Below are 13,963 nucleotides of genomic sequence, written 5' to 3' on the forward strand. Positions count from 1 at the left end.
GGTATTTTAGTGGTGCTAATGTCATCTGACGGTTTTGGTTAAAGGATCTGCTTCCCAGGTTTACGTTCATCACATGATTGTAAGCTAGGGCTTGCCATTTGCTGGAATCCTGGCTTGGTCCTCACCAAAGATTCCCTTGGGGGTGGGGGGATGGGTGGTTTGAATGTCCTTACCACCCAAGTAGAGCAATTTAAGAAAAGGAGAGACAGGTGGCAGCTATCTATTTTATACTCCAGCTTTATAAGTCACACACTGTGGTGAACACCTCATTTCAAGTAAGTATCTAAATTTGGTCCTCCTCCAACTAACTCCGCTCTTGGAAGGGAGGTGAGTCAGAAAATCCGTGGGAGTATTTTGGAATTACCACACGGATGCATAGAATCTGGGCCGTGGATCAGGCCTCCCTCACCTCCAGTAGTAATTGATTTCAGCTTGAGCATCCCTGGCAGATGGTCATTCAGCTTGTTTGGCACTTCCAAACATGAGGAGTGCACTGGGTTGTGAGCTAGTGAATTCCATTTTTATCCCATTCTAATTGTTAGAAGCTCCTTCTCTTCATGAAATTGAAGCCTCTATCACTGGATATTCTATTATTGGAGCTGGTTCGGTGGCTCTAGGATTTCACTTTCACATTATGGCTTGTCTAGGAGTCCAACCAAGATCATCTTGACTTTTCTCTTCTCTGGATATGATACCATCAGGTCTATCCAGAACATGTCTACACCTGAAGCTATGGAAGAGAAGACACAACAAGATACTCCTCTGTTTTTTTTTTTTTTTTTGGCAATAGTGCAAAGTAGTCCTGAGAAGCAGGACATGAAACTGAAGTCATGTAAAATGGTTTGAACAACCAAGAAAAATTTGCAGTGGCTCTGTGATCTTTAAACATTTCTGTTAAATCCTTAAAAACTTTATTCCAAATTTCAGTGCAAAAAATAGCAAGACTAGTGTTCATCTAATATACTCTGAGTTAAAGCATTGGAAAGATAGAGAAGAAAGGTGTTTTCTTTATAGAAAAACAAACCAAACCACATCCTTAGAGTGATCTGAACTCCATAAGTGCATATAACCTCCAATATAGACCAAGCATCATTTCATTGCTTTGACGAGCTGTCCTCCTACTTTTGCAATTTGAATAGCCTCCCGACATTATAGTCTTTGCCTTTCAATGTCTCTCAGGTATTTCTGACAGTTCCTATTTTTATTTCCTGATGCCATTTTGGGGACATCTTCCATCCTTAGCCACACTCATGTCAATTTTTGGATGTACTATAAGTTGAACTCATGCTTGCTAGGCAAGTGCTCTACGACTTGAGCTATGCCCCAAACCCTTTATGCTTTAGTTATCTTTCAGATAGGGTCTCACACTTTTGCACAGGCTAAGCTTGGACTGTGATTGTCCTGCAGCCATCTCCCCAAGGAGCTGGGGTAACAGGCATGCACCACTCTGCCTTTTTGCTAAATCCTTGTACTCACATCCCAGTCTCTCTCAGAGGACAGCGTGGCAATGTTGCAGTTGTTTCTGTCATAAACTCTATTCATGTTAGATTCTAGTTTTACTTCCTGGGTCATCACTTTTCATTTCTTTATCAAATTTTCCTCTTCGTTGACTGACCAATTCAGTCTTTTGAAATGCAGCATGGGGTTATTGCTGGGAAGTAGGGAGACACTACTGTTCTACATGTTGATGACTATGTGTGAACTGAATAACTGATGATCCCTGACCAATTACCACAGAAGCTGGATGAGAGATATGATTGGTCATTGAGTAGGATGCACTTCCGCTTTGGATGTTGTGGTTTGTGGACTGTTGAAATGGAAGCCAAGTTTATATTTTCTGCACACACCCAAAGTTAACATTTCCAAGGCTGGGCTCTAGTGGCTCATCCTAGCAACTCAAGAAGCTGAGATCTGAGGATCATACACACACACACACACACACACACACACACACACACACACACACACACAAATGTTAACATGCCCATGTAAATAATATTTGTTGGGGGCAGGGATACTTTAAATCATGGTACTGGAAATTTATGTGTATCAAATCAAACAAAGCAATTTCTTCTTGCATTTTCTACAGACTTGACCTTCTTTAGAATCTATATTTATGGACAACAGTCCCACACTGCTTAGTTAAAGATCCTGGTACTTTGCTCTTACCAAGTTTATTCATAGGACTTTACTTTGTGCATTTGAATTTTGTGAAACTTAAATACTGGATTTTAGTTACATTCCTGTTCAACTTCATCATGTTAGATATAGTTTGTGCTGTCTTTTTTTTTTTTTTTCCTTTTTGTGCTAGGTCTGAAGTTTGAACTCACGCCCAGGTATTGTCCCTGAGGGTTTTTTGTTTGTTTGTTTGTTTTTGTTTCTGTGTACTCTTGGGTCAGTTTTGTGAATATAGAATAGTTTTGTTTTATTGTTCTAATGACTTCCAGGTGGGCTTGTCAGATGTTTCTTATGAGTATATTTGGGTTATGCATTTTGGGCCTGGTTACATTCAGTGCCTGCATGCCTCTGTCTTCTTCACACATCTTATCAGGATGTACATGCTGTTGATTTGTGCCATTGTTAGTGTTTTAACTTTGGTGATTTGGTAAAGCTGGCATTTGTCCTGCTTTTTTTTTCTTTAAATTTTTTATTGTGAAAATACCGTATAGAGGGGTTACAATTACGTGGGCAAGATAATGAGTACATTTCTTTTTTTTATTGTGAAAATACTGTACAAAGGGGTTGCTTTTTTACAGCAAAATTACACTTTCTCCATAAAACTAATTTTGTGGGGAGAATGCCTTAGATGTTGATGTCAATACTCTGTTTCTTGACAAAATTTCACTCACTAGTTTTAACATTCATTGATGGTGGTGACATGAATCATTTATCATAAAATCATTTCTGGTTTTTGGGTGGTTAATGGAAGATGAATCTCACAGACTTATTGCCCAGGCTGTGCACTGTAATCCTCAGATTTCAGCCTCCTGAGTAGCCAGGATTATAGGTGTAAGCCATCAGCACCCAGCTATAAGTAAACTTTTAATGGGCTAGAGCTACATTTATTTTTTTAATATATTCTATGACTGCATTTGTACTACAAGAGTAATGTTGTGCATAAGAGATGGTATGGTCTACTATTTCTAAAATGTTTACTATCTGGCCCTTCAGGGAAATGTTGCTGACTCTTGGTTTACAGTATCAGAGAAGCCAGTCATAAAGAGCTGGAAGAATCTCTGGGAAGGAGAGTCTGTTCTAGCAGATACTCTATATTGGGGGCAGTTCCCACAACCTGATCTGTCCCTTTATTTACAAAACTCTGTGTTTATAGGATGACAGTGATTTTTTTTTAAGTCAATCGCACATCATCTTCTTTGTCCATTCATCTTCATGACATGCATTGAACTAACACGGCCATTTCCATCTTTGCCCCAGAGCTTCGGAAATCTTGGAAACCTGACTGATTTCACCTCCCATGAGAGTGAGTGAGGATCAGAGGTTGCACAATGAGTAGAGATGCCTGTTACCTTGTTTTGCTGGGTGGCTGGGGTATTTCGCAATGGCCCAAAGAGCAGTTTACTGTGTTCTATGGCAATGAACCTCTTCCCCAAATTTGCCATCTGGTGTTTGAAGCCTGTACCTTACAAAGATTTGTTTCATTCGCTGATAGTCATTACTCATCTGCCTTTGGCTTTAGTTTTCCTGACATTCTCATTATTGCTCATCTGAAATAGCCCCAGTTTCAAGTAAGAAAGCACTTGGAGTTGTTTGCGTAACAGAAGGGTCTCCACTTTCTCATCCGGAAAATAAGGGGGTTTGGATGAGGAGGTCCTGCCAGCTGGAATCATGTATGGTTTTCTGATTCTATTTTTTTCTTCTTCCTTTTTTTTCCTTTATTTGAAAATGCTAAAAAAAAAAAAAAAACAGAAAGGCTATGGTTACATAAATCAGACAAACTTGCTGGGTTGTTTTGTTTGTTTGTTTGTTTGTTGGTCTTGGGGCTTGAACTCTGGGCCTGAGTACTGTCCCTAACCCTCTTTATTCTCAAGGCTAGCGCTCTACCACTTGAGCCAGAGACACTTTTTATAATGGTTGTGAAAAGTCTCATGGCATTTCCTGACTGCGCTGGCTTTGAACCGTGATCCTCAGACCTCAGCCTCCTGAGTAGCTTGAGCAACCAGCGCCTGGCCAAACTTGCTTTTTTTTTTTTTAATATATATTTTTTTAATTTAATTTTATTTTATTTGTGAACATACTGTACAGAGGGGTTACAATTACATGGTCAGGATAATGCATACATTTCTTACCAAGCATTGCAGCCTCCTCCTTTGTTTACCCTTTACATCCCTTCCCAGCCTCCCCCCTCCCCCCCAATTCCAATCCTTCTCCTTCCCCCCCCCCAAACTTGCTTTTAATGACTTGTCTATGTGATGGCCAAACCGATGGAGACTGAGATGGTAACCTATAGGCAGGAAGGCCTAGGGGCCTTGTCAGGTGTGTTTGATGGCTAATGAGGGAATGAGTGAGGGAAGGACTTCATGAGCCCAGGCAATCTTGGATGGAATAGCCGTTGCTTCATGACAAAAACACCGAGCATACTGGATCATCGCTCCACATTCATCCTCCAGCATTTTTTTTAAATCAATTTCCAAAAAGGAAATCTCGTGACTGACCCATGGCCTCGTGACCCTTCATTTGGTTTCCAACCATTCCATCTTCTGGCATACCCTGTACCGGAGCCCCAGTGGAATCGCTGGCGTTTTCAAACCTGCCAGGAACTTTCCCGCCATCCACTTGAGTGCCCAGCATGCTCTCGAATATCCAGTTTGCTCCCAACTTCATGCATAGCTGGGCGTCAGTATCATCTCCCCAAGGAAACCCCCCCACCCCGCACCTTCCAGTCCATCATTCACTTCTCATTCCCATTCAGCAGTCTCTGCTAGATGCGATATATCTTCCATTCACCTATAATGCTGCTCACGCATGCATGCAGGAAGTGTTTGATAAGTGTGTATATAAGAAAAGAGTAATGTATCTGTGAAGTGCTTGATTTGTGAATGGAAGATCTCCACAATTTCAAGGCTATTTGCTGTCTGTAAGATATCTTGTAGCTTTTGGCTTCTGTGTCTGTACTCTTACCTTTATTTATTCTTTTTAGCTCTTTTCTCCCCAACCCTGGGTACTTCTTTTATTGTGCCAGCCCTGGGGCTTGTACTCAGGGCCCAAGTGCTGTTCTTGAGCTTTTATGCTCTACCACTTGAGCCACGACTCTACTTCTTGCCTTTTGGCTAGTTCACTGAAGAAAAGATTCTCATGAATTTTCTTGCCTGGGTTGGCTTCAAATCATGATCCTCAGATTTCAGCTTCCTGAATAGCTGGGATTACAGGCATGAGCCACTGGCACCAGCCTGGGTACTTAAATACAAGTTCTTCCTGAACATTGCTCACACCATGCCTCTCTTTGAAACCTCTCACTGAGTACATCCACAATCTCTCCATCTGAACCCAGTCTTACTTTCTTTCTTTATTACCTGTCCCTTAACTCCCCCATACAAGCCACATGTGCAGAGACTAGACTTTTGTTCTTCTCTTTGTATGTGTTTTTATATACATTTGAAGTGGAATTAAAACTATGGCTTTGGCCAGAATATGTATTTACAATATTTTTAAATCTTAAAAAGTTGCAAAGATCGGGCTGTGAAGGTGGCTCAGTGGTGGAGTGCTTACCTTGCATGCATGAGGCCCTGGGTTCGATTTCTCAGCACCACATAAGCAGACAAAGCCAGAAGTGGCGCTGTGGCTCAAGTGGTAGAGCGCTAGCCTTGAGCTGAAGAGCTGAGGGACAGCGCCCAGGCCAAGAGTTCAGGCCCCAAAACTGACCAAAAGAAAAAAAAAGGTGCAAAGATCAAAGCAGTCTCATTCTCAACTTTTTCAATAAAGAAGTGATGACCAGTAATATTCCCAGCTTTTTCCATAAAGAAGTAAGTATCATGTTAGGAGATGAAACTCCTCTGAGCAACTCATGAAATGTTTAACAAAATGAATACCAGGAAATAGAAACTATTTTTTAGGGGGGGAGAAAGTAAGGGGGAGATACATAAATAGGAGCACGTGTGAGCAAATACAGTCATTATAATCAATGTACATTATGTAAAAATTGAACAGGGCAGGGAGAGGAGGAGAAAGAATGGGAGAGAATCGTGGAAGGGATGACATTGTTCACAACCTGACTTATGGAGTTGTAATCTTTTGTGCAACTACTTAATAATTAAAAATGCATGCCCATATGTCAAAGAGAAATTACCATTGTTAGTATTTAAACACACTGTCTCTTCAAAAATTCATGCATATGCACACATGTGTCAAACACACACCTACACCCCCTCCACACACATCATGCTCTTACTAAAAGTTTTATCATATCATACATGCAGCACAGTAACCTATATTTTACTTTTTTATTTTTGTAAAGGTGAGGCACAGAGGATTACAGTTACATAAGTCAGGTATTGAGTACATTTCTTGTGAACAGTGTCACCCCTCCCTTATTTTCTCTCAGTTTTTCCCTCTCTCCTCCCTTCCTCCCAAGTTGTATAGTCCATTCCCACCATTTCTGTTTCTCTGTCCCTTCCCCAAATCAGATAAATGTACACACAAGACAAAAGGTATAGAAATCAAATATGGCAGCAAAAGATGGGGGAAAACATAGAAAAAACCTGCAAAAAGTAAAATTTTAAAAACTTCTACTTCTTGGAGTTCATTTCAATAAGCATCACTTTATATGATCATTTGCACGTAGCTATTGAGCCCTTGTGATCCTCTCCTAAGAATATCCTCCTTTGGTCTCACTGTGTGAATAGTTTATAAATCAAATCTTTAACCTGGTACCAAGGGGAAAAATTCCCATCAGTAAGTGTCTTTACTCTCTATTTTAATTCCTGCACTGTTTATTCTATTTAACTAATCCCTTTCTGACTGACTTTGAGATTGTTTGCAATTTTCACTATTGGCTGTAGATGAGGAGCTCATTGAGGGTAGTTGGGCTGAGAGATTTGGAGAGAGAAGATTTACAATCACTGTTGTGGACAAATTGGAATGCTGGAAAAGCATTCTTGATCTTTTTTTTTTTTTTTTACAAATATAATCCTCAAAGAATTTTGAAAACCCTTATAATATTTTTACTTTTAAAATCACTATGTATTATTGCTCATAAATTTAAAGATGCAGAAAGCCTATTAATTCTGGAAAGTTAAGAGATCTACATATGTTAAAATTAAGCCATGGCATGTTTTTCAAATAGTGTGGATGAAATAATGATGTAATAAATTGATATCCTCTTTAAGTGGAACTGGAGCTCTATTTCCATCGTGTGTGTGTGTGTGTGTGTGTGTGTGTGTGTGTGAGAGAGAGAGAGAGAGAGAGAGAGAGAGAGAGAGAGAGAGAGAGAGATTAATTGAAAATAAGAGTCTCATGGACTTTGCTGCCAAGGCTAGCTTCAAACCATGATTCTCAGATCTCAGCCTCTTGAGTAGCTAGAATTATTGGCATGAGCCAACTGCACTGGGTTCTTTATTTGAAAAAAAAAACCATTAACTTGATCAAAATGCTCTATAGGCCCTTTCTCTTCTTGAGTATAGTCTCCTATTTGGTAAGAACAAATGACTAAGATTCATTAATTCATGGTGCTTTTCTTTCTTTGTTTTAAAGATAGTGTTTTTAGAAGAAGCATCTCAACAAGAAAAACTGGCCCAAGAATGGTGCTTCAAGCCATGCGAAATAAGAGAACTGAGTCACCAGTAAGTCATTACCAACTTCTTCCTTCTTCTGGGTACCATTTAACTAGGCTCAAATGACTGGAAGCCTGCCGTGAGGGAGACAGTGAGGTGGGTTTTTAGAAAGCCTGTTACTTAGCTTTTCCATGGGGGAGGTCAGTGGGAGAAGGTCAATTGAGAAGAGGCATCTGAAATAACCTTGGGGAAATAGAGGCTGCTATCATATTCCCTCCCCCCCCCCCCCAGCAGATAATTTGCCAAGTCTTTTCTATGCAGTGCTGGGATTGAGAAATGAAAAAGCCCATCAAGGTTGTGTCCCCATGCTATTTGACTCCCCATGTATACAGGCACATAAGCTTGACAGTGGAAGAAAGTGATATCTGCTAATAATAAGTGGGGGCGAATGAAGGAATGACAGATGATAAACTACAGGGTGCAGAGTCTGAGAAATGGTTACCCTGGTAGCAGAGTGCGGGAAGTCCTGTGTCCAGAGGTCTTCCTGCAGACCAACTTGCAATTGGGTTGTGATAGTTTTGAATGTATAGTTGTATGAAACGTGTTTTCTGTAGGAGACTATCTTTAAAGCCTGGTTGCTTTGTTGTATACAAATGAGAACACTTGACCTTAATCTCCAGTGTTTTATATTGCTATAGGCAAACCGTCCTTCTAAAGTCAATAAAAGTGAGATGGATTGCGTTCTGAAAGCACTTTTCTAACTTGGAAACGGACCTCAGGAGAAGACAGGCAGAGGAGCACTCAGCGAGCCTTTAAAGCCTCTCGTTTGAATCCTCACACTGCAGCTTTGCATCAGCTAAGTGTGAAGCATTGTAAAATGCCATCTTGGAACTTCCCTCAGCCATGAAAGCTCATCTGTGGAGAGTCCAGAGACACGGTGGCTTGCTCGCAGCTCCTGGGCTTCTGTATGAGGCTCAGGGCTCCTGTTGTCTTCCCTCTCTTCGCAGTGTCCCTCAGTCGCTTGGAAATATTTGAGGAATAAACGTGGATATTAATACAGAGACCTCGGGTCTCAGCAACCCTTTGCTGAATTTTTAAGCAGAGTTTATACTGAGGACCATGGGCACTTTGTCATCTGACATGCCTGTGTGATGAAGGTTGAGGAGAAGCCATGGAAGTGGATAAAATGGAGGTTGGGAGGAAATTAGAAGATGGGAAATAGGTGGACTAAAGGGCCAGGGGGTAGACATTTCTATGCTCCATAAACGGTCTCTTTATGAGTCTGATTTTTTTTATTTAGTTCCTCAAAAAATGCAGTTTCTGAGGATGGAGACGTGAGAAGAAATAGTTTAAATTTTGATAGAAGACATAATTCAAATTGTGAGGAACAACTGTATTTCTAATGCAAAGGCATGCTATCGAATACAAATTATGTGCAGTTCAGTTAAGTTAAGATGCAAATACCATAAGGCGGTGTCTCTAACAAGCTGGCTCAATATCTAATCTATCTGCAGATGTTTCTCAGCAGCTGGATGCAGATGATAGTGACGGGTAAACTGAGAGTAATAAGGGCCTTGTGCTCTGATGGTAGAGCTTCTATTAATGTTTCCCATTGGTTAAAGGATAGATGGATGGATGGATGGATGGATGGATGGATGGATGGATGGATGGATGGAGCTGTAACTCATGGGTAGAGTTTGTGCTTAGTATGTGTGATGCCTTGGACTTAATCCCCAACACTGAAAAAACTAAAAATAAAAACAAGTAAAAGACAGGTAGGTGTTGTGTGACGTGTACACAGGACTGTGTATTGTTTCATTTTTGACTCCAGACACACACTGACTTCATCCCTCAATCTCTAGAAAATGAATCCTCCACCCATGTTCTCTGCAGTTTACCTGTTTAGACTCACGTGTTCAAAACCTTTGCCTAATTCTCCTTTGCTTCTAGAGATAATAAAAGATGAAGTTTTTTCTCTTATACTTTTCTGATCTTTTTCTGTCCTTGTCACCATAACCTTCACCCAGAAGCCAAACGCTTTTAAATCTATGGGGGATGAGTTTAGACACTTAATGGGCGCTGGTAAACGAGATGGTTCATGAGAATATTTTGTGTGTGTCTGGTAGTATGGGCCTGCCTTAGTTTGGAGTATAATGCTCCTGGAAAACTCTAAATTCTTTTCCTCCCAGGACTTCTTAGTATAAGAATGAGTAGAAATGTCAATACTAAGTGGTGGCTGAGGGAGGCATCAGGATGGATGAGAAACACAAACAACGAGTTGATTGTGGTGCTGTGCACATATAATTCCAGCACCTGAGAGGAAGAAACAGAAGGATCACACGTTCAAGACCAGTCTGGGCTCTGTAGAGTGACTCTGTGAAAAAGAAGAAAAGAAAAGAAAAGAAAGGAAAAGAAAAGAAAAGAAAAGGAGGAAAGAGGGGAGAGATGGAGGGAGGGAAATGAGAAGTGGAAGGAAATAGGAGGAGAAGAGAGAGGGAGGAAGGGGGAAGTGAGGGGGAGGAAGGGGAAAAGGAGGGGAAGGAATTGGGGGGAGGAATGGGTGGAAAGGAAGGGTGAGAAAGAGATTGAGTGAGGATGGAAAGGGGAGGAGGGAGGAAGGCAGAAATAAAGGAACAAAAAGAGGGAAGAAGGGAGGAAGAACAAACGAATGGATGTTCATCTCCCCTTCTTCACCCCACCATCCACACAGAGGATTTGTGTTCCTCTCACGAAGCAGCCCACGCTCCCTCCTTTTCTCCTACCTTAGAGATCAGCTCGGCTCTCTGAGTGCTGAACGAGAGGCCGGATATGTTTTGGCATGATCAAGAAGAGACTGATCCTACAATTGCAGCTGCTGCATTGTCAGTCACCCATAGTGAATTGTGTTTATTCGCCTCTGTATGCTTCTGGAAGTTTTGTAAGCCGCTCTTCCCTTTTGTCTTTATGAGAACAAAGTCATAGGATTAGTCATACTTTCCCTCCTGTCTCTGCCGGGCTGCCTGTTTCTACCTGCTTCTGGGTCTTTTCTTCTTTCACCCTCCCTGATTAACCCCACACCCTGCTGTTGTAACCTGGGCTCTATAACTCTTGGAAACAGTCTTCCATTCTTACATCCTGACTTCTTAATTATAGAGAAAACGAATTTGTTCCGTTGTATCAGTTACAATCCTGTGCAGGCTAAACAATGAAATCATTGTCAGGACAAATGTGATTTGTCGAGATGCAGGAGGGACTGAAGTGTTATTAAATGCTTTCCATCTCCTCTTAATTTCCAGTGAGTTCTTCATGCCTGGGCTGGTTGACACACACATCCATGCCCCACAGTATTCCTTTGCTGGAAGCAATGTAGACCTGCCACTTTTGGAATGGTTGACCAACTACACCTTTCCTATGGAGCACAGGTTCCAAAATATTGACTTTGCTGAAGAAGTCTACACCAGAGTTGTTGTAAGTATGCTGAGTGTATTGTATTATGCTTCTGTTTTATTTGAGATAGGATATTGCTATGTAGCTCAGGCCTTGAACTAGCAATCCTCCTGTTTCTGACTTCCTAATGCTGGAAATAGTCCTGCACTACCAAGCCGGACAAAATCGTCTCCTCTCCTCTCCTCTCCTCTCCTTTCTTCTCCTCTCCCCTCCCCTTCTCTCCTCTCTCCTCCCCTCCCCTCCTCTCTTCCCTCCCCTCTCCTCCCTCCCCATTTCCTTCTCCCTCCCCATCTCCTTCTCCCTCTCCTCTCCACCAAGAGTAGAACCCAGTGCTTCACATATGCTAGACACACACTCTACCCCTGATCCAGTTCCCTAGTTCTTTGCTCAATCGCCTGTACAAACACAGTTTCTAGGACCAGATTGAAGTTACAACGCATAAACTCTTATGGATATTTTTAATTTTTTATACTGGTTCAGGGGCTTGAACTCAGCCTGAGAGCTGTTCCTGAGCATTTCTGTGCAAGGCTAGCACTCTATCCCTTGAGCCACAACTTCACTTCTGACTTTTGGGTGGTTCATTGGAGATCAGAGTATCGCCGAGTTTTTCTTTCTAGTCTAGTTTCAAACCATGATCTTCATATTTCTTCCTCCCGAGTAACTAGGATTATAGGTGAGAGCTACCAGTAGATTCTTTCACAGTCCACCGAGTTTGTAGCCACTTCACTGTAACAGTGACAGAGAGAATTTGAATCTGAGTCCTTGTGTCCTCGACCTGGTGATCTGTACATCCCTCACTTCTTGGGTTTTACATGATCAAATCCGAGTGCATATGTGAATTCCTTTCTTCCTGCCAATTCCTAAGGCTGCTCTGAGAACCATATGGAGTAGCTGTATGACCTATGGAAAGTTCTGTCACTCACTTTACCCATCTGCAAAAGAAATAGACATAATGATCGTACCTGTTTTGTAGGCTTGTTATAATTTAGCAAGTTAATATTTGAGAGGATCTTAAAATAGTGCCAAGTACATGGTAAAGCTTCACCTATGTGTTTGTTTTATTAAAAATGCTCAAGGAAATTTCAAATTAAAATTTCAGATTCTCATTGGGTGGATATTGCATTATTTTGGTAGGTGTGCATGGGAAAAAATAGTATGGTCTATATTGCAGGACCTGGTAGGAATGTGACTTGAATACTGACACCACTAGGGGGAACTAGAGGGTTAGGTCTCGGAACAGTGGTTAGCGGTGCGCACCCATTACCCATCAAAGGCTCTGAAAAAGACGTTTCTTATACTCTTTCATGAAAAGCATTTTCTTTCTTTCTACTTCAACCCTGCACTCAGTTAGAAGTTAGGACTTCAAGTGCTGTTTTTTGTTAGTGCCAATACTGGGACTTAACCAGAGCCTAAACTCTGTCCTTAAACTTTTTCTGCTGAAGGCTGGCTCTCTACCACTCGAGCCACTACTCCACTCCTGGCTTTTTAGTGGTTCACTGGAAATAAGAGTCTCAGAGACTTTGTGCCTTGGGCTAGCTTCTAACCACGATCCTCAGATCTCAGCCTCCTGACTCTCCAGGATTATAGGTGTGTACCACCAGCACCTGGATACAAATGCCTTTTTTATCTGACTACTGCCTATGTCTATACATGGCTGTGTTTTTGTTGGACCCATACACCAGTAGTTTTCCTCCTGTTTGGTGGTGATATCTTATAAAACTTCTACAGAGACTGACCTTGCCCACCATTTCCCCTGGTCATGAATCATTCCAGCCTAAAAGAAGGCTAGCATTTCTCCATTTGTCTTGCTTAATTATAAATTCAGTATAATCCTGGGTCTCACAGATTCACCATGCATCCACGTGACAGCAGACAAACTGAAGATGAAAGCTTTGTATGAAGTTGCTGGGGCATTGTGTCAATGAATTGTGTTAACCGCACCAAATCTTTCTTCTCGTCATTTATTTATACTTCACATTGTTCCAAAAATTGGACTTGAGATAGCTTCACATCTCGTAGTGTACCACAAAAGAAAATGAGTCACCAAATTACAGCCAAGGAAGAAAGCCAAATGGAAACAGTAAAACCAAGAAGCCATGCCCACTACAGGGGTTTGTTGTATCCACGCTTCTGTGAAGAGTGCGTCACAAATTTGGCTTCATTCAAAGAGGCAAATCGGAGATGAGGCTCACACTGCACCTGTGATTGTTAAAACCACATTTGTTGGGATAAATCCCATCTATTCCTCAAGTTGGAATTTCAGAAAATCCATTCCAATATTATTTGGTGTGGATGGATGATATATCTATAGACCTGTCTATACATCTGTAAAGATGCTATCGTATAAAAAAATATTCAAATGGATGGGTATGGTGGCTCATGTCAGTAATCCCAGCAATTGAGAGGCTGAGGCAGGAGGATCACAGGTGTTTGAGGCCATTCTGGGTTACATAACAAGATCCCATCCAACTATCAAATTAGAGAGAGAGAATACCACAGAATATGTACATATGTATATCTGTCATACACATATGCATATATATATGTATATGTATCCTTCAGGCAAGAACCACAAATACTTCTTACATGAGACACTTAGGGATTTGGTATCACTGTGTACAAAATCAGTTTCAGTCCTGACAAGCATGGGCAATGCACAGGTTCTGCATCTTAGCAAGCCCATTACTGACTGGGCCAGGGAGGGTGCTGATGACACCTATTTAGTAAAGCTGAACTTTGCTCACTAGATCCCAACTGTAGGCTGAAGGTTTCCTGTGGCAGTGCAGAGAGGGATGAAGGAAGTATCCATG

The 13,963-nt window shown here is 41.4% G+C and overlaps 1 protein-coding gene across 1 annotated transcript in view; it reads left to right on the forward strand.

Annotated features, from left to right (window-relative positions):
• Gda (guanine deaminase) overlaps window positions 1–13,963 on the forward strand; it is a 75,266-nt gene that overhangs the window by 27,746 nt on the left and 33,557 nt on the right. The window contains exons 2-3 of the mRNA XM_042699391.1: window positions 7,708–7,796; window positions 11,003–11,174. Coding sequence (XP_042555325.1) covers window positions 7,708–7,796; window positions 11,003–11,174 — 261 coding nt within the window. The remainder of the gene's footprint in view (window positions 1–7,707; window positions 7,797–11,002; window positions 11,175–13,963) is intronic.

This window comes from Dipodomys spectabilis, unplaced genomic scaffold (assembly GCF_019054845.1).
Source record: "Dipodomys spectabilis isolate Male_0828 unplaced genomic scaffold, ASM1905484v1 ptg000241l, whole genome shotgun sequence".
NCBI classification, from domain to species: domain Eukaryota; kingdom Metazoa; phylum Chordata; class Mammalia; order Rodentia; family Heteromyidae; genus Dipodomys; species Dipodomys spectabilis.